At 36.6% G+C, this 24,925-nt stretch overlaps 1 protein-coding gene across 1 annotated transcript; it reads left to right on the top strand.

Annotated features, from left to right (window-relative positions):
• The first annotated feature begins 865 nt into the window (after window positions 1–865).
• Window positions 866–24,416, top strand: LOC122965611 (adhesion G protein-coupled receptor F5-like). The gene is made up of 27 exons (XM_044329772.1): window positions 866–1,072; window positions 7,297–7,403; window positions 7,618–7,669; window positions 8,043–8,186; window positions 8,298–8,471; window positions 9,708–9,746; window positions 10,066–10,215; window positions 10,307–10,474; window positions 10,737–10,766; window positions 12,723–12,761; window positions 13,028–13,177; window positions 13,269–13,436; window positions 13,694–13,756; window positions 15,972–16,469; window positions 16,553–16,641; window positions 16,770–16,831; window positions 17,276–17,397; window positions 17,541–17,759; window positions 18,321–18,521; window positions 18,697–18,825; window positions 18,930–19,111; window positions 20,352–20,528; window positions 20,642–22,012; window positions 22,151–22,192; window positions 23,119–23,175; window positions 23,279–23,345; window positions 24,142–24,416. Exons 2-27 carry the CDS (start codon window positions 7,302–7,304, stop codon window positions 24,198–24,200), a joined length of 4,554 nt encoding a protein of 1,517 aa, XP_044185707.1. The 5' UTR covers window positions 866–1,072; window positions 7,297–7,301; the 3' UTR covers window positions 24,201–24,416.
• The last annotated feature ends 509 nt before the right edge of the window (window positions 24,417–24,925 follow it).

Below are 24,925 nucleotides of genomic sequence, written 5' to 3'. Positions count from 1 at the left end.
TATTTCCTTATTGTCTGTAAACAAGGAAGCTATCAGAGTTTAGGGTAATGTTAGCAGCTGTCCCACTCTCCGTTGAATATGAGGAAGTTTACACTCTAGCAAGCCCAGCCAGACTCCATACCAGAGATGATGTAACACAGATGAAGATGCAGCTCTCTTTTGCCTGTTGTTGTATACAACAGTCCTTTCGCAGATGCACAAACATACTGTACACTGTCAGAACAAATGCCTTAAAGTTGTTCAGTACATCAAAAATAAAGGATATTTTAAAAAAGGATGTTATTTATACAATCACAAGTGGTGACATGTCTTGTAGCAATTGGAACAAATTACTAATGTTGTCATTTTCTGATGAAAACAGTTTCTTGCATGTTTATTGTGACACACGGTTACACTTTGATAAATATGTGTGTATGTATGTATATACATATATATATATGTATATATATATACACACACAGCAGGGTCCAAAAGTCTGACACCACTTTCCCAAATACTCTCACTTTTCTCAAGCCATCCCAGGCCTAGTTTCAGAGAAGGCCCAATATATAAAATTAAGCTTTTTGTTTGTTTGTTTGTTTGTTTTTCTTTTTAGTGGAAACAGTGACCAAAATGAGTCACCTTCAGAGATACAATACTGCTGACAATCTAGGTCATTACTACAGGCTTGGAGGAAGGCCTGAAGTGCTTGGGTTAGGGTTAGGATTAGGATTAGGTAGGTTTGGTTTGATAGGGACTCAGATAACTACACAATGCAAAGACAATGATTCAAACAACACAGCAACTATGTAGTTTCAGTAATAACAAAGTCCATAGCAACTATCATAACAACAGCCAAAAGCCTGGAAAAAATCTTTGTAATAACTGACAAACTAAACATCATAAATTCACTGAACAAAGATTATGAAAATAAAATGCAAATTTCTCGCTAGAAGAGTCAGATGCCGCCTACACCTTCAGAAACTGCAACACAGACTGCTACATAAGAACTGGGCTGTTCAGCCACAGCAGACGCTGCAACTCAACCACAGACTAATCCTTGGCACGCACTCCATTGTCTTGTGAGACAGAAGTAAGCCAACCATTTTGTTTTGTTTGTTTACATTGCTTTTATTGTTGAGTGTCTGTTTCCACTTTATTTCTTCTTGCTGTTTTCATGCTGTGTACTGTTATGCATTTTTATTATCAACAGTGTAGCACTTTAGAGTTGCTGTTTTGAATAGTGCTAAATAAATAAGGTTTACTTTTACTTACATGGAAAGAAAAATGCATATAAAACTTGGAGACCATGTGTCACATTTGTTTATGGGAGTATATGCCCTATTACATTTTTAGTGTACCTAAAAGATCACCATGGTAAGCACTGTGTGAATACAAAAATGGGATTACAATATCTAAAATGCCCACCTAACCCCACACTGACCACCTGTCAGCTTCTTTTGGATGCCAAACAAACTGAAACATAAATCCCTCTTTGTATATACACAAGGAAGAGCATTCATAGCACTCTATGATACAATCTGGCAACAGTCAGGTTACTTAACTTGCCTGACAGGTGTGTGACTCAGTCAAAGTACTCCAGGAAGTTGACTGGCATATTCACATGTTTAATTACAGTACTGGTTCATGTTCTGGTCTATACATCTTTGACATTCAGTAAAATGACCTTGCTGCCTTGACAAGAGCTGTTTTAGGAAGCCAGAAGTCAGTGAAAGGTAAATAAATACAAATTTAAATCTTTTTAAAAATGTATTCTTATCTTATATCATATAGATTGTTACTACTTATTAGGCAACCTGTACCGGAGCATGTTACATATGAAAGAGAAAACTACATATTTATGTATTTATGTAAAGGAGTGTTTTACACATTTATATTTAAACACTTTTACTGAAGAGGTGGAAGCATTTGGGAGCTAATTGTGGATAAACTGGAATAACTGGAACATACTTTTTTCACATTATTCTTCATAAATACTAGAGATGTGTGCCTTTATAGCGGATTTTGTAAGAGAGACTTGTAAAAATGTAGTAACAGACAACATTGTGCTCTGCTATTGACTGTTGTCATTTTGCTGTGAATCTTAGTAATAAGTGTGGTCTCAAAATCTCACAGGAGCTGCAGATAAATGCTGACAAACAGTTGTTGTTTTAGCATGGTTAAAATGATTAAATGTCTAGGTGCTAGGTTCATTTAGAATATGAACAGAAAAGCCCAGTAGCATTTTTAGCAGTTTTAGCTTTTTAGGATGTCTAGTGCATGCATCATGTGGCTGAGACAAGTGGAACAGAGAGTAGCTTAAAATGTAGCCAAACTTCAGCTGACTTGGAATGTACATTTGAAAATTTGCTTTTCGAGCTTAAAGTTAACTCATCCTTAAACTAAATTCATGTTAATTATATGTTATTAAGTCAAGTCAATTTTATTTGTATTGTACTACTATTGTACTAAAAGCAGAAAGGTTTTACGTTTTCTTTTAAAAGTGCAAACAGTAGTGACCATCTGGTAGTTTGTTCCAGAGAGCAGGACCAAAGTAACTTAAAGCTCCCTCTGAACACCTGGATCTTATTCTGGGTATAATAGGAGTGTTAATCTGTAAATATCTCTTTATTAACTGGAAACAAGAGAACGTTTACTTTGTACTGTGTTGACTGCAGCTCGGTTTAACTAAACTCCTGGTCCCGGGCCAGTTTACCACACAGGTTATCAATTGGCAGTAGTAGTAGGAGACTTTAGTCTTGAAAAGATCCTGTCTTTAAAGATGGATCTCTCAAACACAATTGAAATCATTTGGATTACTTTTACTGGGAAAAATTACATTAATTTCAACTAAGTCATATACACACTGTAATTTTGAGGCTTCTCATATTTATTTATTTGGATCCCCATTAGCCATTACCATGGTAGCAACTACTCTTCCTGGGGTCCACACATAAATGAAGGAAAGGTCCACAAAAGGTGATAATTTGGTTGAACTGCAGGAATGAAGACAATGAAAACAGTAAATAAATAAATAAATAAATGACAAGTTCAGAATATTTCAAGTCTGTCTTAAAACAACAGTCAGGAGCTCAAATGACCATCGAAACATGTTTTTCTTGCTGTAATCATTCCTCCTGTTCATAGTGACCATTAGAAGATCCCTTCATGATGCACTTACAATGTAAGTGATAGTGGCCAAATTCTACAGTCCTCCCTTTGGGCAAAAATGTATTTAAAAGTTTACTTGAAGCTAATACGAAGCTTCAGCATCCAAATTAGTCAAATCAAGTAGATATCTTTCAGCGCTACAGTCTTTTTAGTGCCAAAGTTCCTCTTTTTTTTACTATACTTCCACTGCAGCTCAACAGGGAAACACTGTCTGAGGAAACACAAAGAGAGAATTTGATGCTAAAAAGACTGTAAATGTGTCAGATATCCACTTGATATGACTAACTCAGACTGCTGGAGCCTCATATAAGCTTCACATCAACTTTTAAATGCATGTTTGCACTAAATGACTGTGTGGACACACTGTGGATTTTGGCCTCCATCACTTACATTGAAAGTGAATTTGAAAGAGATCCTTTAATAGCCAGTATGAACAGGAGAAATGATTACAGTGTGGAAACCCCTTTCACTGTTCCTATGGACACCTGACTGTTGTTTTAAAACACACTTGAAAAATTGTGAATGTGTCCTTTATAGTGATCAGAAACACCCTCTCATATGCAACAAATAGTAAATAACTTGCAAGAAGCAGTGCAATATTAAATGAAAATATTAATATAATAATAATTATCCTCTTTCATAAAAGGGCACTTTTCAAAAAACACAGTGCTTAACAAACTGAAAATATGGACAGAGATGAGATAAAACTGTAATCAAATAGAAATAAAATAAATAGAACGCACATTAAAATAGACAAGAAAATGGGATATAGGAGACAATAAACAGGGTTAGGACAAAAAGGGCAAAGTATGCAAGTAAGTCTTTAAAGAAGATTTAAAAGTATTAACAGAATCAACTATTCTATAATGATAGGGTAAGCTGTTCAAAAGTTTAGGGGTCATACTTGCGAAGGCTCTGTCCCCTTTTAATTAGAGTTTAGTTTGAGGGCACTATTCTGATGACCTCAGACATAATAAACAATTCCAGGAAGTAAATTAAAGAGTGTGGTCTAGACCCGCTCCATGTGCAAAGTGCCCTGAGATGACCTTTGTTGTGATGTGGCTCTATGTAAATAAAGTTGAATGGAATTGGATTGAATTCTGAAACAAACTGGGAGCCAGTGTAATGAGGCTAAAATAGCAATGTGAGCAACTGTCTGGCAGGAGAGTTTTAACAAGTTGGAGTGGATCAATTAGTAACATCATTCCAACTAAGACTTTATTAAGACTTTCTCAGTATCATGAGGTAAATGGAAATATGACTGAACCCAAGGGCGTAGGTTTGGTTTGGTAGTGACGTTTGTTGTCAGGCAGCCAAAATAAACAGAAATAAAGAGCCAGACTCTACTTTAATGAATAAGTATGTGATGATTTGCGAACGTCAATATTTATTGTTCTGGGGAGTATTTACAGCATCTTTTGGAGGTGATCACAATGGAAATGAGTGAATTAAAATGATGGTTTGACATAAACAAATTATCATTAAATATAAACAAAATAAAGATTATGCTGTTTGGAAACTGTAAAACAAACTCATATAGTCTTACTTACACATGTAAGTGATAATAGACAACGTTAACATAGAAAGAGTATATGGCAATACCTTTCTGGGTGTGATATTACAATTTACTTCTGGGTAACATACAAAAAATGCTCTTCGACAGAGAGGGGTTTTATAATTTTAGAGGAAAGTTTCATTCAAAAAAACATTGTGTTCGTACCACTTTGAACAGTATGTGTATTTCAATTTGTGGGGTAAGTTTGTGGAATGGTTTGTACATAGAACTCAAGCAAAATTTGGGTTCTACATAATAGCATTGGGGTAGTTGGTTGTGAGTTGTATATATGATAAATATTGAGTTAATTGTTTGAGTTATGGAGAAGAGGTAGGACCATATAGGTGTATACTTCTCCCTACTCCTTTTCATGTAATACATGTAATACTTATGTATGTTGTTTATTTATGTTTATGAGAATTTGTTTATTTAGTCTGAAGTATATGTTTTCTGATCATTTTATTTGTTATTCTTGTTTTATTTTTGTTTTTTTACTTATTTGTTACATGTTTGAAATGAACATAAACATACTTTCCTAAAACAGGATTTTTCATGATCTTGTCTGTAATATTAAACAGACACTTTTACATTTTAACTTATTGAGATAAATCTGAGACTAAAATTAATATTTAAAAATTGACATGATATTCTTTAAAATATGTATATATATTTATATGTAATGACATGTAGGTCATGTGCTCTGTTGATAATTGGCAGCTGTGGCTCAAGAGGTAGAGTGGGTCGTCAACTAATCGGAAGACTGGCATTTCGATTCCCACATGTCAAAGTATCCTTTGGCAAGACACTGAACCCCAAATTACTGAATGTGTGTGGGAATGATTAGATCCTACTGTGTTGCAGGTTGACACTTTGCATGGCAGTCCCCACCATCAGTATATGTGTATGAATGGGTGAATGTAGCTTGTAGTGTAAAGCTTTGAGTGGTCAGAAGACTAGAAAGGCACTATATAAATGCAGTCCATTTACCATTTACCATTTTAAACCTCACTTGAGATTCTGTAGCTCTGCCCTTCTTTCAGCTTGTGAATTTGGGCAAACACAACTCAGGACACTTCTGCTTGTATTATTTATGCCTCAAACTTTCACTATGACATCAGAGCTCACCTGACAGGCTGCAGCTCACCTGTCTGTGTGTCTCTGTGCTGTTCAGGCTGCTGCTGACAGGATTTTGATAATAAAATGATGCCTGACATTCACAAACAAAACAGTTAGATAAGCTGTGACTAATTTAGCTTATACATAACACCCATGTCATAATGATCCATATACAACTTGACTCTGCTCCTGATGCACTCATGGAAAAGGGGATGGATGGGTTTATATAAATTTATTTATTGCTCCTAATAATGTAATAGAGTATTAATGTATGTATTGATTACAGAACATTCTTAATTTAGGGGCAATTAGGCAACACTTAACCTACCATTCATACCCGAATCTATACCTGTGACTGAACCAGTTTTGTGATGTGACTAAAACACAGTCCTATGTCAGAGAATAGAATCCTAAACTCTTGCAAACAGACATTATGGCTAGATAAGGAAGGACTGAGGAACTGTTTTGACTATCTGAGTAGCAATGACTATTATCTCATTTTTGTTGACATTTAGCTTGGATGAGGTCAAGACATCAGGACTATTTAAAACAATGTCTCAACACATCAATATATGTTAATCTATTTTAAAAAGACACTTGTCTAAAACAAGACTTAATCTCTTTCTGGGAAACCAGCTGTTAGTCATATACTGCACACACACATAAAGGCAGTGCATTAGTGGCCAGTAATGTGATACGTTCCCCATGTTTAACGTCACATACTGCAAACTTTACTGTAGCTGCAAATCTAATTTCTAGTGATAGGCGTCAGTGTCATGTTGACACACACATTGAGAGAAAGAAAGAAAAAGTGGTTCACATAGACAAAGAAATAGTTCCTATAGCCAATAGTTAGATGAGAAGATTGATACCCTTGTTTGCAAGCGATCAAGCTAGCACCAGGAGATGGTTAGCTTAGCTTAGCATAAAGACTGGAAACAGGGGAACACAACTAGCCTTGCTCTGTCCAAAGATAACAAAGTTTACCTACCAGCACTTCCAAAGCTCACTAATAAATGCATTGTGTGCTGTTTGTTTAATCTTAAAAAAATTTTTTTAAAAAAAGTCTTTATGCTAAGATAAGCTTTTAGGGGAAGTTTCACATTTATCACACAGACAATAGATTGAAAGCAAATTTGTTTCTGTGCTGATATGTTGAACAATAAAGCCTGATAGAGGTTATATAAATGGAATGCCAGCAGGCCCTCAAACCTGAATAACAACCATGACTTTTCAAACCAGTAATCAGGAAGCTACTGCATGTTTAAATTGTGGACTTCCTTAAAGCATTTCGAGCAAAGCTTGAACCAGCATAAGATCCATGTACCAGCATAACTGTATATAACACCTTGTAGATTCAATACATCAAAATGTACAAGATTTTTTTTTACTATTAATACCTAAAAGGAATAAATGTATACATCACACCTGATTGACTGAATAATGAGAAATTATTGTGTCGATTTTCCCTCCAGTTGGGATGGCATTACCAAAGGCAGTAGGGTACATGATCGTTCTTCTGGTTGTATGCTATGGTCTGGAGAATCAGGGATACAGGAAGTCTCTGAAAGTATTCTTTGAGGTAAGAATAAGAATTTATACCATGAGATACTGCAAGTGGTGTGATTTGATTGCATCACTAAACATTTTAAAGATAATATTGTAGTATGACTGATCAATAGTGAATTTGTATGAAGTTACAGTTCTATGTAGGCAGCAATAAGGCTTACTGTGTTGATGCAGCTGATAATGAAAAACTGCAGAATTGAACTAATCAGATACAATTATTTTTCCAGGAATGGATGGGTACAAAACCGTCAAACAATAATGCAAGAGAAAAAGGAGCGAGTGAGTCACATTTTTTTATAGTATCAATAGATTGTATCAATTTTTAGTGAGAAGTCTATTGTTGAAGATACCCTCCAGACATATTTAAACATACATACTGTGCTTTGAATAACAATTTGCCTTATATGGTTTTTGCACAAAGAAAAAGTCAGCAAATAAATATGCAAACTCTGCATATACATCATTCAGAGTGAAGCTCTGAACATCCAAGTTGAGGAACAAGAAGCAGGGGGACTTGAACTATTTACATCATCTACGTCTGTGTGCTCATTAAAGCAAAAATAATACTGACAACCGAATTTGTCCTGTATTGTCACTGAAGTATGATCTATCAATTCACTATACTGAGTATGTCTGTTTCATGTCTTCACAGTTACCTCAAACTCCTCTGAATATGTACTCCAAGCGGTTATGACCCTCTCTGACCTTAACAGTCTCAGATTGTTTTTGGACACACTTTCTCTTCCATTGCTAATCAACAGCACAGCTGAAATTACCAGCATTAACACCACAACAGGTATGATGTCCTTCCATTTTGGTGGAAAGTTCCAAAGTTAAATATACCTTATCCCTAACAGTAAACATTTCATTGAACCTTAATGCCGTGTGCTGCCATTTGTTCATATAGTGTGCTCATCAAATGTGACGGGATACCAGTGTAGATGTGAGGAGAGCTTTGCTTGGTCATATAACAGCTGCATTAACCATGGAGCATGCGATGCCATCATTGGTGACACATGTGGATGCATCAATGACCTTCCAGCTGATGACCAGTACTGTCAGCTAAACACCAGTCGAGCAGGTAGACTCAAGTGGTGTTTGCAACACAACCAGAAGAGACAATCGCTCATGTCATTTTATCATGCACTGAGGAAAAACATACATGTTGATTCAATGTTCATCAATAAATAAGTAACTTTTCTTTGCTCAAATACTGTTAAGAACAATTTTAAGGTATACAAGTATTACTTTTATATGATACTTTATACTTATACTTTGGAAACTGTACTTTCTACTCCACTCCATTAATTTATTCATTGTACATACAGCTGTAGCTAATGGTTACTTACACATTCAGATACATTAAGGATCTGAATACTTCCATTCCACCATTCATTATTTGTAATCCTGCTGCAATAGAATCTAAATAAGGCCAAACTCTATCAGCTAAAGAAATGACTCTACTTAGGCTGAATTTAAATAGACCAGCAATCACAATTACCATGATTTATAGATTTATTATTGAAATATTATTCTGGACACTGTTGATGGACTTAATCTCACCACTCATCAAAAATAAGGTTGGCTATAAATCAGGAACATTGGTGGGTAAATGTTTATTGTCTTCTATCAGTTTTTAGGGCAATTTCCTCTTTTGGCCATCAAATCCCAAATCCAAATGCTCTGTTTGTGGCTATTTTATTGGCTGAAAGCATTTTAGTTTTAAGATTTTGATTTTTGCTTGAATGAGGAGCTTGCAGTCTTCTTCCATCCTTCCATTTTCAATCTTCCATTTTTGGCAAGAGGGTAAGAGTGAAGTTAATTCAATTCTCTGGTGAAAGGCAAGACAAACATGTGATTGCTTCTGCAATCATGTAACAAGGAACCAGTGACAAAAAACTAAATGCTTCCTCACATTCTTCGGCATGAACTTTAATCAGATACGTAGTTGATTAAGGTCTTAAGAAAACATCTGTTACATCCAGACAGATAAAACTTCTACCGTGTTTTTAGTAAGTGCATACTACAGCATTGAGCGAAAAGGTTACGACAGTTTCGCTTCATCCTAAAAGCCACCTCTTGGTAGGAGTAAAATCAAGTTTTGCTTTGCACTAATAAAGTACAATAGATTGCTTAGTTGTAGTGTAAAATATTAACATGTAAGAGACATTTAAAAGCCTCTTCTATTGTTTAGCTCTTAGAGTTATCTGCTATAGAAACAGCACTTAATGTCTTCCATATACAGCATGTAACTGAAAATATTAAAATGCATTTAATTTTCATAAATGTGCTTCTGTTTTATTTTGTTTTTTTACAGTGACACCAACACCATCACCATCACCTACATCACCAATTGGTATGACACATGAAATGTAGAGATTGAAGCTTTGTGTGTTTCTGAAGATTACACTGGTACTGAAAAAACTGAGAAAAGTGCACAGCTCTTGAACTATCTGTTGCAACAAACAGCTATTTCAGTGGTTTGGAAATACATATATTTTTCTTTAGGCTCATACAGCCTCAAGCCATAGACATACATAGACCTTGTAAACTCCCAATTCAAGCACCAACTGAAAAGTTAGCCAAAAAGTTTCAATTCATGTCATGATGACTGTATTACAGTGTTGTGAATATAGTTCTATGATGGTGATAGACTCTCCTGTTCTCCCCCACAGACCCGGTGAAAATGGATTTAGTCCTTGACTTGCGCATTCCAGTCTCCAGTGTGCCATCAAATTTCATTGATATATTAAGGAACACAAGTTACATCTTTCCACACAACATCACTCAGTCTTTAACAGTAATAAGTCTAAATTTGACCACAGGTAAGAATTACTGTTAATTTGAATAGCTCATTCAATGCTGTTTTATTGAATTGTGTATAATTTGACTACTGTGGCATGAATTTCTTTAAAGTCTGTTATCCAAACTCCACCGGAGGACTGCAGTGTCAGTGTGAGGAGCAGTTTGGTTGGTCGTGTGACAAGTGTAACACCTATGGCACATGCAGCAATACCACCACTCAAACCTGTGACTGCATAAACAGCCTTCCTTCTGATGGACAGTTCTGTGAATCGCTCACAAGTAAGCATGGATAGTGTTTGCATAGATAGTGTTTAGCAGTTCCTATTAAAGTTGTTGAAAGTGAAAGATAACAAAAAAATATCTGACATATCTGCCTCACTCCCCAGCATGTATTTACATATATTTGCTTTTGATTATGTTTAGTCATCCATTGAACATGAGGCTATATCTAAATTTATGTGATGTTGATTATTATTTAAAGTATACTGTTTTCCTGGGAAAAAACTGGAATAATAATTGAATCTCTGATGTTGCTCCACAGGTATCACGCCATGTCCGACCCCAAGTACTGGTATGAGAAAAAAGTTTGTTTGTATTTTGTAGTAACTGAAGACACTTAGAGTTTATTCAAGGAAGCAGGTTTAACAAACTCTGAGCCTAACTCTGACCTCTGAGTTGATGAAACCCAAGATGGGAAACTCTGAGTTTTATGTTCCAGAACAGCCAATCAGAGTCAGTTCAATCACCTCTGAGTATGTTCACTGTGAGATAAGAGTGTGCATGGTGAATGAAAAAAAACTGTCACTAATGGAGCTCCGATACTACGATTCATTCACATTACCTATGATTGTAACTTCACTGTCCAGTCCAGTAGCCTAATATTGAGTTTGGTGATTTGCGGTTGAAGTTAAAACTAGTACATTTTCATTATACAGTATTTCAAATAAAGTACTTTGGCCAGAAAATTTAGACATTGGCATTGAAATGCTGTCAAAACCCATTAAGACCTGCAGCCTATTTAAAAAACTCACTTTCAAACTACATTTAGTCCAGTTTTAAAATCTTAAATGCGACTGGACTCCCCATGCAGCTGCATTAACCATGGAGCCTGTGATGCCATCATCTGGATCCGTACCGCACAAAACAGCTATTTATTCACTGAATTAAAATGTGTTATATCGGGATAGGTATCGTTATCTGGATATGAGATTTTGGTCATATTGCCCAATGCTAATGTGGATGCATTAATGACCTCCAGCTGATGACCAGTACTGTCGGCTAAACACCAGTCGAGCAGGTAGACTTAAGTGGTGTTTATAACACAACCAGAAGAGACGATCGCTCATTCTATGTCATTTTATCATGCACTGAGGAAAAAGCACACATTGATTCAGTGTTCATCAGTAAATAAGTGACTTTTTTTGCTCAAATACTGCTGATAAGAACAATTTTAAGGTTTACAAGTATTACTTTTATATGCCTATACTTGAGAAACTGTACTTTCTACTCCACTCCATTAATTTTTTTCATTGTACATACAGCTGTAGTTAATAGTTACTTACACATTCAGATACGTTTGTTAAGGATCTGAATACTTCCATTCCACCATTCATTATTTGTAATCCTGCTGCAATAGAGTCTAAATGAGGCCAAACTCTATCAGCTAAAGAAATGACTCTACTTAGGCTGAATTTAAATAGACCAGCAATCACAATTACCATGATTTATAGATTTATTATTGAAATATTATTCTGGATACTGTTGATGGACTTAATCTCACCACTCATCAAAAATAAGGTTGGCTATAAATCAGGAACATTGGTGGGTAAATGTTTATTGTCTTCTATTAGTTTTTTAGGGCAATTTCCTCTTTTGGCCATCAAATCCCAAATCCAAATGCTCTGTTTGTGGCTATTTTATTGGCTGAAAGCATTTTAGTTTTAAGATTTTGATTTTGATTTTTGCTTGAATGAGGAGCTTGCAGTCTTCTTCCATCCTTCCATTTTCAATCTTCCATTTTTGGCAAGAGGGTAAGAGTGAAGTTAATTCAATTCTCTGGTGAAAGGCAAGACAAACATGTGATTGCTTCTGCAATCATGTAACAAGGAACCAGTGACAAAAAACTAAATGCTTCCTCACATTCTTTGGCATGAACTTTAATCAGATACATAGTTGATTAAAGTCTTAAGAAAACATCTGTTACATCCAGACAGATAAAACTTCTACCGTGTTTTTTAGTAAATGAATGAAAAGGTTACAACAGTTTTGCTTCATCCTAAAAGCCAACTCTTGGTAGGAGTAAAATCAAGTTTTGCTTTGCACTAATAAAGTACAATAGATTGCTTAGTTGTAGTGTAAAATATTAACATATAAGAGACATTTAAAAGCCTCTTCTATTGTCTAGCTCTTAGAGTTATCTGCTATAGAAACAGCACTTAATGTCTTCCATATACAGTATGTAACTGAAAATATAAAAATGCATTTAATTTTCATAAATGTGCTTCTGTTTTATTTTGTTTTTTTACAGTGACACCAACACCATCACCATCACCTACATCATCACTTGGTATGACACATGAAATGTAGAGATTGAAGCTTTGTGTGTTTTTGAAGATTACACTAGTACTGAAAAAACTGAGAAAAGTGCACAGCTCTTGAACTATCTGTTGCAACAAACAGCTATTTCAGTGGTTTGGAAATACATATATTTTGCTTTCAAAGCACCAACTGAAAAGTTAGCCAAAAAGTTTCAATTCATGTCATGATGACTGTATTACAGTGTTGTGAATATAGTTCTATGATGGTGATAGACTCTCCTGTTCTCCCCCACAGACCCGGTGAAAATGGATTTAGTCCTTGACTTGCGCATTCCAGTCTCCAGTGTGCCATCAAATTTCATTGATATATTAAGGAACACAAGTTACATCTTTCCACACAACATCACTCAGTCTTTAACAGTAATAAGTCTAAATTTGACCACAGGTAAGAATTACTGTTAATTTGAATAGCTCATTCAATGCTGTTTTATTGAATTGTGTATAATTTGACTACTGTGGCATGAATTTCTTTAAAGTCTGTTATCCAAACTCCGCCGGAGGACTGCAGTGTCAGTGTGAGGAGCAGTTTGGTTGGTCGTGTGACAAGTGTAACACCTATGGCACATGCAGCAATACCACCACTCAAACCTGTGACTGCATAAACAGCCTTCCTTCTGATGGACAGTTCTGTGAATCGCTCACAAGTAAGCATGGATAGTGTTTGCATAGATAGTGTTTAGCAGTTCCTATTAAAGTTGTTGAAAGTGAAACAAAAAAATATCTGACATATCTGCCTCACTACCCAGCATGTATTTACATATATTTGCTTTTGATTATGTTTAGTCATCCATTGAACATGAGGCTATATCTAAATTTATGTGATGTTGATTATTATTTAAAGTATACTGTTTTCCTGGGAAAAAACTGGAATAATAATTGAATCTCTGATGTTGCTCCACAGGTATCACGCCATGTCCAACCCCAAGTACTGGTATGAGAAAAAGTTTGTTTGTATTTTGTAGTAACTGAAGACACTTAGAGTTTATTCAAGGAAGCAGGTTTAACAAACTCTGAGCCTAACTCTGACCTCTGAGTTGATGAAACCCAAGATGGGGAAACTCTGAGTTTTATGTTCCAGAACAGCCAATCAGAGTCAGTTCAATCACCTCTGAGTATGTTCACTGTGAGATTAAAAAAAAAAGACAATGTCTACATTTGATTGTGAGTTGAGGGTGAGTTCAGGCTGTGTAATATCTGAATGTGAGGTCACAGATCGCTGTATAAAGAGATGACTGCACATAAAGGTCTGACATTAATAAAAGTGGTCTTTCAATAACTAGTATTTAAGTGGGATTTTAAATCTCCCTCTCTTGATGTCAACCCCTGCTGGTTAATGTGTTTTGAATATGCGCTTTATCAACTATAACAAAGACAGATAGAAACTCAGGGTTTGTCAAAGAATAATAATAATAATAATGATAATAAACTTTATTTATATAGCACTTTTCAAAAACAATTTTACTAAGTGCTTCACAGACATAAAGAGAGAAAATAACTAGTGCAATTGCAAATTAGAATAAGTTCAATGCAATCAACAAAAAGATAATAGACAATGGGGGCCGAGAGCAACAGCTGGTCTGCTGGGGTCCGTTTCACAAAGCAGGTTCAACAAACTCTGAGTCTAATCCTGAACTCTGAGTTGATCTACTCTGAGATAAGAAACTCTAAGTTTCCGGTTCCAGAACAGCTGATTTGAGTCAGTTTAATCAACTCGGGGTAGTTGCACCTGGAGTTAAGCGCGTGCACCACAACTATAAAAAGCCAGCATCAATGGAGCCCCGATTCAATGAGTCACCATGGCAACGGAGAAGAGGAGGGCTGCGTTTTTCGCCCCACTAGGGCTAGAAATCTTAATTCGCTCATACGGCGAGTTTGAGCATGTTTTCAGAAAGAAGTGCAACACAAAAAGTAAAACCTCGATAATAATCTCATGGGGGGACCTCATTTTGATCATGTTTTACATTGTAAAGTAAATATTAAGTGGCTGTTTGACTGAGCAGCTGTTTTATCCCCAACATAATGCTGGTTTCACACACATAAATGTCTTCTCATCTACATTATGTTCTGTTAAATAATTAAGCCTATTTAAACTAACACAGACTAACACAACTACTCAGCCAACAGAAAGAAGGCAGATGCCCGTAAAACGGGTGGTGGTCCAGCACCGCCACCTCTAACGGAGGCAGAGGAGCTGGCCCTAAGCCAGAATTTAGGAAGGCCAGTGGCTGGCTCCGACACTGTACAAAAAACTTCCGTTTGCAAAGAAACGCAGCGCAACACACAATATCTGCTGGGATGTAAGAGCATGACTACGATTGGTAATGTTGCAAATGTAAGGACGGATTAGGTTGTGTATGTAGATGATGGACTGTGACGTGAAACGGTATCTCTCAAAGAGATAATTGTCTGGAAATGCTAGAACATCTATGCCGCGGTCTGATAACCATCTCTCAACGAATATTTAATTCTCTGCGCAGTAATGCTGCACCTTCATCCACGGGATCGTTATCAAAAGGACATGCCATGTTAGTGAAAAAGTCGCCACTTACTGTGCCTAATGGACTTCTAATATACTGACACTGATTTTTTAAATGATTTTTTTAAATGATAGATGGCAGAACTAGGCTACGCCAAAACTCGCCTGCTGACTGAATGTATAAGGAAATCAAATGGAGTGTGTGGCTCTGAAAGAGGGCGGAGAGAAACTCGAGGTTCATTGAGAAAAACCTGGTCCCGACCAGGTTAGGTTCATAGAGTCTGTTACTACGGTAACTGACCGAGAGCTTAAGTTACCCCTCTCTCTGAAACAGGCTAGAGTTATCCCTCTTTCTCTGGTTTGAGTTACCTCCCTTTTTGAAACGGAAAACTCAAGAGTTTCCCTCATTTCAGGGTTAACAAACTCTGAGTTTTCACTAAACCCGCTTTGTGAAACGGACCCCTGTTCAGCTCACTGGCAGGTCAAAGAAGACCTGTCAGGAAGCAGGTTAGCTTCACAGAGTCAGTTACCACAGTAACTGGCCCAGAATTTAAATCATCTCTAAACCTGGAACGGATTCCCACATCTAACAACCTTAGAGTTTTCACTAAACCCACTTTCTGGAATAAACCCCTGTTGGAAAATAAACAAGCATTTATTGACATTTAATGATGCCTAGTGTTGCTTTTTTTTTTTTTAACAGCAATAACAACAACACCACCAATGACGACAACACCACCAACGACGACGACAACACAAATGACGACGACAACGATGCCAGTGAGCATGACAACAACGCCAGTGATGACAACAGCACCCATGACAACACCAATGACGATGACAACACCAATGATGACGACAACAATGCCAGTGAACACGACAACAACGCTGATGACGACGACAACACCAATGACGACGACAACAACGGCAAAGAACACGACAACACCGCTGATGATGACGACAACACCAATGACGACGACAACAACGGCAAAGAACACGACAACACCGCTGATGACGACGACAACACCAATGACAACAACAACAATGGCAGTGAACACGACAAAAATGCCAGTGACGCAAACAACAATGCCAGAGAAGACGACAACAACGCCAATGATGACAACAACAAAACAAACGACTACAACAACAACAAAACAAATGACTACAACAACAACAACAACAACAACCACAACAACAGAGGGTATTACACATTACATGTAGAGAGTGAAGTAATGTATTTCACAGGATACTGCATTTTTGTGATAACAATTGTCTCTGTTGTAGTGAGACAATTGTCACTTACCATGGACATGGATTTTAACGATGAATTCAATAATGAAGAGAACGAAGTTTACATCAATACCAATCAAGCTGTAAGTCTTAATGTGTCTTCTGTGTCATTCAGTTTTGTCACGACGTTGATGCAATGAGTGTATGTAATATTTCATCTTGATTTCATTGTACAGACAATAACAAGCAGACTGTGTTCTGTCTCTAACAGATTCAAGAACAATGTATGAAGTTCATCACAAATCTAATATCAGCAACAATAACTGGGTTCAGGTAAGTTGATTCTTTTGATTTTACTCCTTCTTAAATCAGTTTGGGAAATGACATACTTCTCTACTGAGAGTTTGACGGTTTTTAAGCATGCTATATTAGCATAGTGTCAGAGTAATTATTATTATTTTATTTAATTTGTAGAAGAGTGGTGGCACTGAAGTCTAGATGCCTCAGTCTGATATTTTGGGGGAATAGTTAGGGTGTGCATTTTCATTTTGGCCTAGTAATGTTCACTCACTCATTCCAAGTCAGAAGTGTGTTTCAAGCTTACATTGCCTTTGAGCAACAGATCTTAACTGAGCATTAACCAATAACCATACAGTATTCAAGACCCGTTTGTATGTAGATAGTTGACAGCAAGTTTCCAGAGAAGATATAATGTGGTCTTAAATGGATAATATGATACCTGCTGGTGGTTTATTGGGATCCATTTCTACATTACAGGGCCGGAAGCACCATCGCTGACTATTCTGTCAGAGCACCTGCTTTTAATAACGCGGAAATTGAAAACGTAAAAACAGGGATATTCGCAGATCTGGGAGAAAAATACCCTATGATATATGAGAGTAAGACAGTTTTACACATTTTTCAAAATAATTTAAGAGCCTTTTTTATTATTGTCATATTACCATCATTTGCCATATCTGGAAAATCATTGTGAATAGAAGATTGTCTAATAATTGTCTGACCTTTGTGTTCATTTTTAAAGGCACAGAATCCTTAACGTTTTCACGTTCTGAAGTATTTTCTGGGGAAAGCGTGACTTTGACATGTGGCCCTCCACCACCAAATCTCAATTTAGGTAGCGACTGGATTGCGGAGTGGAGACGTGACAACAACTTAATACACTCAGATGATGAACACAGCTTTTCAAATAATAATGGACAGGCCACACTAACTGTGTCAAAATCCTTTGCCACTGACAATGGTAAGAAAAACTGTAGATCTGCGACAGTGCAGTCAATTGGCGATTTGTATTCCTACATCATTTACACATTTCTCTCTGATGTCTTAAATCAACACTGTCACTACTTTCAATGTTTAGCCTGACCTACCAACAAAATATATGTGGTCATGGTTAAGGATTTTGACCAAAGAAGAAATGGTTTTACTCCACCTGGCTATAGTGAAGTATAAGGCTGAAATAGCGTCATAGAAGTGTCAACCTTTATTTTTGCACCAGTCTCTCAGGACAAAACTGAAAGTTAAAAGTGAAAAAAATGTAAGTGGAGAGGGGCAGAGAAATGATTTTTCTACTGACAGAAGCCTCAATAGACCATGATGCAGTGCAGCCTGTAGACGTTGCATTTTGAACAGTAGGAACAATTACAAAAGTCTCCAAAGTTTACAGCACAAAATATTTTTGAAATTGTAGAAGCATTTTTTTTTCCACTATGTAACAACTTATATGCTGACTGAGCTTGACACCTGATGGTGGTGTCATCCCATATATTTTCATACCTTAATTTATGATCACCTTTAATTTCAGGACGTTATGAATGTAAGCTGAAGAAAGGCAATTTGGCTTTCCGACAGAAATCCAAAGGAACATTTACAGTCAAAGAGACACCTGTGATCCAAGTGAAGCCAATCAGAATAAGGGTTAAGTGTGACCGTGGGAAAAAAGTGTTACTGCAGTGCTCTGTCCAAAGCCCTTACAAGGTTAAGTTTCAAGACACGCCTGATACAGGTAAACCTGAAACAAACAAGCACCAAAAGACAGATCAGCTATTGTGAAATAATTTGTTAAATAATTTAGTTCTGCAATAACTGTTTGAAAAAATGTATGTGCCTATTGATTATTTTAAATGAATTACTCTCCTACTTTCTCCAAATTGAGTGCTGTTCTTTGTTTTTATGTTTAGGCTCAAGAAGGAATATCACCCATAATTTCACAATCCCCGACTGTGAAAACCTGGATAGGACATTCACTTGTCATGTGGAAAACTATCCACAATTTAACAAAGATATAAAACTGGATTTGTCCACAGGGAGTAAGTATTGATCCAGACGTTACAGAGCATTTAATACAATTCAGTTTTAGATATTTTTTTTCCTGTACCAGTGCAGAGGTAATTATCTACCTCTTTCTCTCCAGACTTTGACTGTAGTGATGATGAGTTTGGTGCTGGAAATGATGGTGACATGAGTGAAGCTCCCTGCGGACAGGACAGGGTGGGAAAGAAGACAGCAGTTTGTAGAAAAGATGCGGGTCAATGGGTAGAGCAACAAGACACGTGCATCCTAGTACCGGTTCAGCAGCTGTTCGAGCAGTCTGAGGTGACACCAAATGATTACTCTCTTAGGGCCTTAGGGCATTCAGGGGTGGCAAGAGAAATTACAAATTTGAATTAAAATTATGTAAGATAATTATGATTATTTGTTCAAAGTCAGCCTACCATACATATGTAGACCTTACGTTTTTATGTGTTAATTATTTTGTGAAACTACAATGTCAAGAATGAACTTTCACACTTAAACACACTTGTATTTACTGTATAAGCATTATTTATTGATATTTGCGAATCTTTGGTGAGGGTGATCCTGTTTAATAGTTTAAAAACATGTAACCATTATAATAACTGGATCCATGCTTTTAAAAGAATGTATATGTACAGTACTGCAAAACACACAAAGCTGTCCATTATGTTCCAAATTTAAAGTTACTATAGGCAGTTACTATAGGTTTTTTTGATTCTGATTTCTTTTTACTTTGGCACCATCTGATGGTAACGTCTGTGTACAATTTATACACAGGTGGCCTGTAACTTCATTAGTTGTTCAAATCACCCAACATTGCAGCAGAATTGATCAGGATCTAACAATAATTGACCTTCTAGGAAACAGTCAATAACAATGATTGATTGTAATATTAGTTACTATAGTTCTTCCCTCATTGCAGAGATCTATCATTCTCTATGTTTAGGAATTTCACTGTTTTCTGAAACACAAATGCAGCTAAAGGATACATCTGCCACTGACAGCACATTTGGAGTGATACAGAATATTAATTAACATTTGGGAGGATGTACAGCACCAGTCAAAAATTTTGACACATTTTCCCATTCACTGAATGAGAAAATGTGTCCAAACTTTTGACTGGTACTGTATATCTGTGTTTTGAGACCTCTCTGTTCTTTGTATACTGTAGGTGGACTTTTTAAAGATAACCTGACATCTCTCCTCCCGCAGTATTTAATCTGCTTCTTTTAAAGGGGATGAGAGGAGCTCAAATGATTCATGAGTCATTATTTAAGCCTACCAGAGGATAATGTATTACTCCTTATAATAATGTCTTCAGCCTCACTTCCACACTTTATGTGTGGAAGTGTGCCAGGAATGTGCAATTGCCAATGACCAAATCTCAGCAGGATTGTTTGATTTCTATACAAACAAAAACTCTGCTGTGTGAATAAATTTAAAAATACTATAAGTGAATACAAAACATGCACTTAGTAACTTTAATTTGAACCTTAAATTATTGTGTAATTCTAATGTATTTTACTTTTAAATCTCACAGTCTTTGAATAACAATTCGCTGCCAGGATTCTTGGAGCAACTCAGCAATGTCACTAGTGTCTTCACGGCAGAAGTGGTTGAATCTCCCAATGACATTAATGCCATTGTTGACATACTCAACAATGTAGCAACCTTAACATCATCATCACACATCACAATAACTAAAGATTTAATGGAGGTATGTGTATTAGTCAGCGGAGGGTTACACCTGTCCAAAACAATTCATGTTAATAAAAATATTTACTGCATTTCATCTAATTTAATCATCTAACATCTTTCCTTTCAATCTAGGATGTTCTATTAACTGCAGGTGTCCTCACCACAGATGGGGCAAAAGATTCATGGGACAATCTAAACACAAACACACCCACCACAACCAGTACAGTAAGAAGAAGTAACAGCTCCGAAGCTCAAAGAGCCAGCTCAACATTTTTGTTCTCTATTGAGACTATAACAAAAGCCCTTGCCAATGACTCTTTTGACATTGTAACACCCTCTATTCTCTTGAACAAAACTGCAGTCACAGGCACTTTCAATGCCGACTTTAATTCTTCAGTGGTGGTAGACATACCTGATGGAGGAAGCAATAATATCACTGTGATTACATTTGCCTCTATGGATAATGTACTCCCTGCAAGAGACGAAAACAATTCAACCTTCAACGTCATCAATGGGAGAGTCGTACTTCTTCAGTCCGGTGACACCATTAATAATGTTTCATTCACATTTGATATCATAAATAAGACTATAGGGAACCCTCAGTGTGTTTTCTGGAACTTCAGCCTCTTAAATGGTCTCGGAGGATGGGACAATGAGGGCTGCGAGTTGGTATCCGATGGTAATGAAACCGTCACCTGCAACTGCAACCATCTGACCTCGTTCTCTATGCTAATGTCACCCAGCGTTCCAAAGGACCCTGTGTTGGATTTTATAAGCTTCATTGGTGTTGGCATATCCATGGGTTCCTTGGTTATATGCCTCATCATTGAAGCTGTCATATGGAGAAAAATAAGGAGGAACAACACATCATACTTGCGCCATGTTTCCATTGTTAACATCGCAATGTCTCTCCTGATTGCAAATATTTGGTTTATTATTGGGGCCGCCATTTCAGATGCAAAGGAGGAAAACCCACCAGCCTGCAATGCAGCTACATTTTTTATCCATGTTTTCTACTTATCCCTGTTCTTCTGGATGTTAGCCTCAGGTCTGCTGTTGCTCTACCGCACAGTCAGTGTCTTTGATGATGGTTTGACTAGAAAGTCTATGTTGGCTATTGGATTCTCTCTAGGCTATGGGGCACCACTAATTATCGCAACCATAACTATAGCTGTAACTGCACCCAAAGAAGCATACATCCGAGGAACGGGGGTCTGCTGGCTCAACTGGTACGAGTCCAAAGCTCTGCTGGCGTTTGTGATCCCTGCGCTGCTAATAGTCCTGATAAACCTCATGATCCTGCTTGTGGTGATATACAAAATGTTGAGGAGAAGGGCAATGTCTGCACAGGCAGAAGAGAGGCATGTTCTGGTGGTTATTGCTAGGAGCTTGGCTGTCCTCACACCATTTTTTGGATTAACTTGGGGACTGGGAGTCGGAACCATGACCAACCCAACCAACAAAGGAATCCATATTTCATTTGCATTCTTCAATTCACTGCAGGTACAAATACAGTAGTTACTAATTATGTTTTGTATGTTATACTGTGTAACTTTAAATTATTTGACTGACTTTTGAACAATTAGTTTGCTTTTTGTCACTGAATCCCTCTTAGCTGTGCTACTCTGTGTCTTTATAAAGGGTTTCTTCATATTGGTTTTTGGAACACTGTTGGATAAAAAGGTATGTATGTCTAAACATTTAATATGTTATTATTCACATATGTTAATATGTGAAAGACAGCAAAGACTCTAGAGTGAGTAATGAAACAAATCCTAGGATGTTTCGGCTACCGTCATGATTTTTCAAACAAAAATCTGCACAATTAGCAACAAAAATCGCACTGCATTACAAAAAATGCAGGTAGCTGCTAGCTGGTTGTGTTGTCACACGTACTAGTGGAAAGGTCAAATACGATTCAGAAAGGCCATTTTGAATAATCCATTAATTTGTTTAAAGGTTTATGAGACACCAAAACATGGTTTACAATTCTATGAGACAGGACTTAATTCTGTAATGCTGTAATAGCAAAAAACTTTTTATCCTCTGTCTTGATAAGGAGAGATAAATATTAGAGTTACATTGTTCATGTTACAAAGTAATCTACAAGGGATATGTGCTTGCAGGTAATAGACTAGCCAACACAATTCTTCTAACTGATCACTAATAATTTAAACGAGAATTAAGTACACCCTTAATCAACCATCTCCTATACCAGTGTGAATTGCAATAATGCTACTGCAGAACGTTCTCCTACCCAAGTCAAGCTTCCACATCTTTAAGTCATAGTTTCCTGTAATAATCATAAACAGTAATAATGAAATTAAATGGTATTTCAGCATACAGTAATACTACTGTCAGAGGCTGGCTTGATAGCTCGTGTGTTAGCACTTGTTGCTAGCTGTATTTATCCCTCTCTCACTGAGCTATTTCTAATGAAAGTAAATTGGTGATAGTGGTGAGTTTGGAACCTAGAACATTGGTAACAGTTCCTACCTCATATAACTACATAAAATAATACTCATTTTCCCTTTTAAACATGTTTTCATTTAGATAAATCTATTTGTATTTTAAAGCAGAGTGCTAACTTTTGCATATTAACTTTTCAGGTGCGGTCAGAAATTGCAATTAAGTCACAATTTTCCAGTGGAACCAGTGGAACAAAGGTAAGAGCAGTTTTCTTAATCATGTCATTTTTTGTAAGCAGGTCATCAGTCCCTTTTCAAATATTGTGGCAATTCATGTTTTCGCCTTTATTCTTGATATTAGACCACCAGCGCTGGAATCTCATCATCAAGTGGATTGGGCTTTTTCCGGAACTGGAAAAAAGGAAAAGGTATAACAACAGTTGAGAAAAGAAGGACAGAATAAAAAAACAAAGCCTTGATTTCTAAATGCTAGTGAAGAGTTTTTATTTGCCTCTTTAGCAACTTATAGTCTATCAATAGTACTTCCACCACTTTAGTCCAGACAGAAATATCACAACAACAATTTGATGGCTTATCATTAAATTTTGCACAGACATTCATATTCCTCAGAGAACAAATTCAAACAACTTTGGTAATCACTTGACTTTTCATCTAGTGCCCTCAAGATGTCAACATTTTCATAAGACTGAGCTTTATGGTTAGTGCTATTCAGCAAATGTTAGCATGCTAACACACTGAACTAAGATGGGGACTGTGCTTGACATTAAAAGAGTACTGACCTGATTAAGCATTGTACTCCTATGATTTTGTCAGCGTCAGGATAGACAGTTTTTTCATTATCAGTATCAAAAGCATTGTAAAACCAGGAATATCGTCTTTTTATGCCATGGATTTTTCATCCTCGTCAAAACCTGGTGCCAACAGTTCAGTTGGAGATTTGGTTGTATTATTGTTATACTGTAGCGGCTAATGTAGCCTCAAGCGCCTAACCGAGGTCACTGCTTTCACACAAGACCTGTAAACTTTTGTCACTTTGGTCACTGCAGTTACCCTGTAAATACTAAATCTCACCATGTTCACATGATAATTGTGAGCATGTTAGCATTCTGACCTTACCATTTAAAAGTACAGCCTCTTCTTTTAGTATCAGTTGTTTTGTTTTGCCACTGACTGAATCATATTGTTTTGTCACTGTTTTTTCAGATGGTTACAATACGTCGTCCAATGCCTCCGGTGCATCTCAGTCCTTCATCAACACTTGATCTGTACACAACACAAAAGATATTTTTGAATATTGCACGCTGTATGTTGGATGTATATTAATTGTATTGTAGTAGTAATTGCATTTAAGTAACTATTTTCTTTCTTTTTTATTGTTTTTGGCAACAATCATGAAGTTATATGTACTTCTTATGAAGAGCACTTGCAGAGGATAGATTTTATATCTGATGTCATAAAAAAAGTGAATGGAACTATGATTATTAAATTGTTGTGTGTGTGCATGTGTCCGTGTGTGTTTGCTCACAGGAAGGGGCAAAGGCATATCAATAGATTCCTTTTAGATACTCATTCAAAACATAAGAAATGCTTTGTTTGACCATTTTTGACATTTAAAAGTATTCATCAGATCATTTTCAAACATCAAAATGGCCACAAAGTCGATGCAAAAGGGCTCTCGTTTTGCTTTACTTTGACAACCAAATCAGTTAGACATGACAAGACTGTCTAAAACAGATCAGTGAACTTGTTTACTCAGGGGGTGCATCATAATGACAAATTGACTTAGACAGGGCAAAAGATTACCAGGAATTAGACAGGTAAAGTATCAAAATCAGCTCTAGAGCCCTTTTTCACACCAGACATTTTGAGCTGTCATTGCAGGAAAGGTACGTGTTACTAATAACGTGACAGTGAGCCAGCATGCGCAGTGCCAGGACCCTGAAACTGAAGCAGCTAAATGGAATCCACACATAAATTATTTACACCT

The sequence above is a fragment of the Thunnus albacares genome, chromosome 16 (assembly GCF_914725855.1).
Source record: "Thunnus albacares chromosome 16, fThuAlb1.1, whole genome shotgun sequence".
NCBI classification, from domain to species: Eukaryota; Metazoa; Chordata; class Actinopteri; order Scombriformes; family Scombridae; genus Thunnus; species Thunnus albacares.
This window is presented reverse-complemented; position numbering and strand designations above follow the sequence as displayed.

What these genes read in the sequence shown, in the direction of transcription:
- LOC122965611 (XM_044329772.1), top strand. Translation starts at nt 7,302, where the DNA reads ATGGCATTACCAAAGGCAGTAGGGTACATGATCGTTCTTCTGGTTGTA. An exon ending in TTTGTTTGTATTTTGTAGTA is followed by an intron (nt 13,757 to 15,971) that starts ACTGAAGACACT and finishes TTTTTTTAACAG; the next exon opens with CAATAACAACAACACCACCA. An exon ending in ACTGGATTTGTCCACAGGGA is followed by an intron (nt 18,826 to 18,929) that starts GTAAGTATTGAT and finishes CTTTCTCTCCAG; the next exon opens with ACTTTGACTGTAGTGATGAT.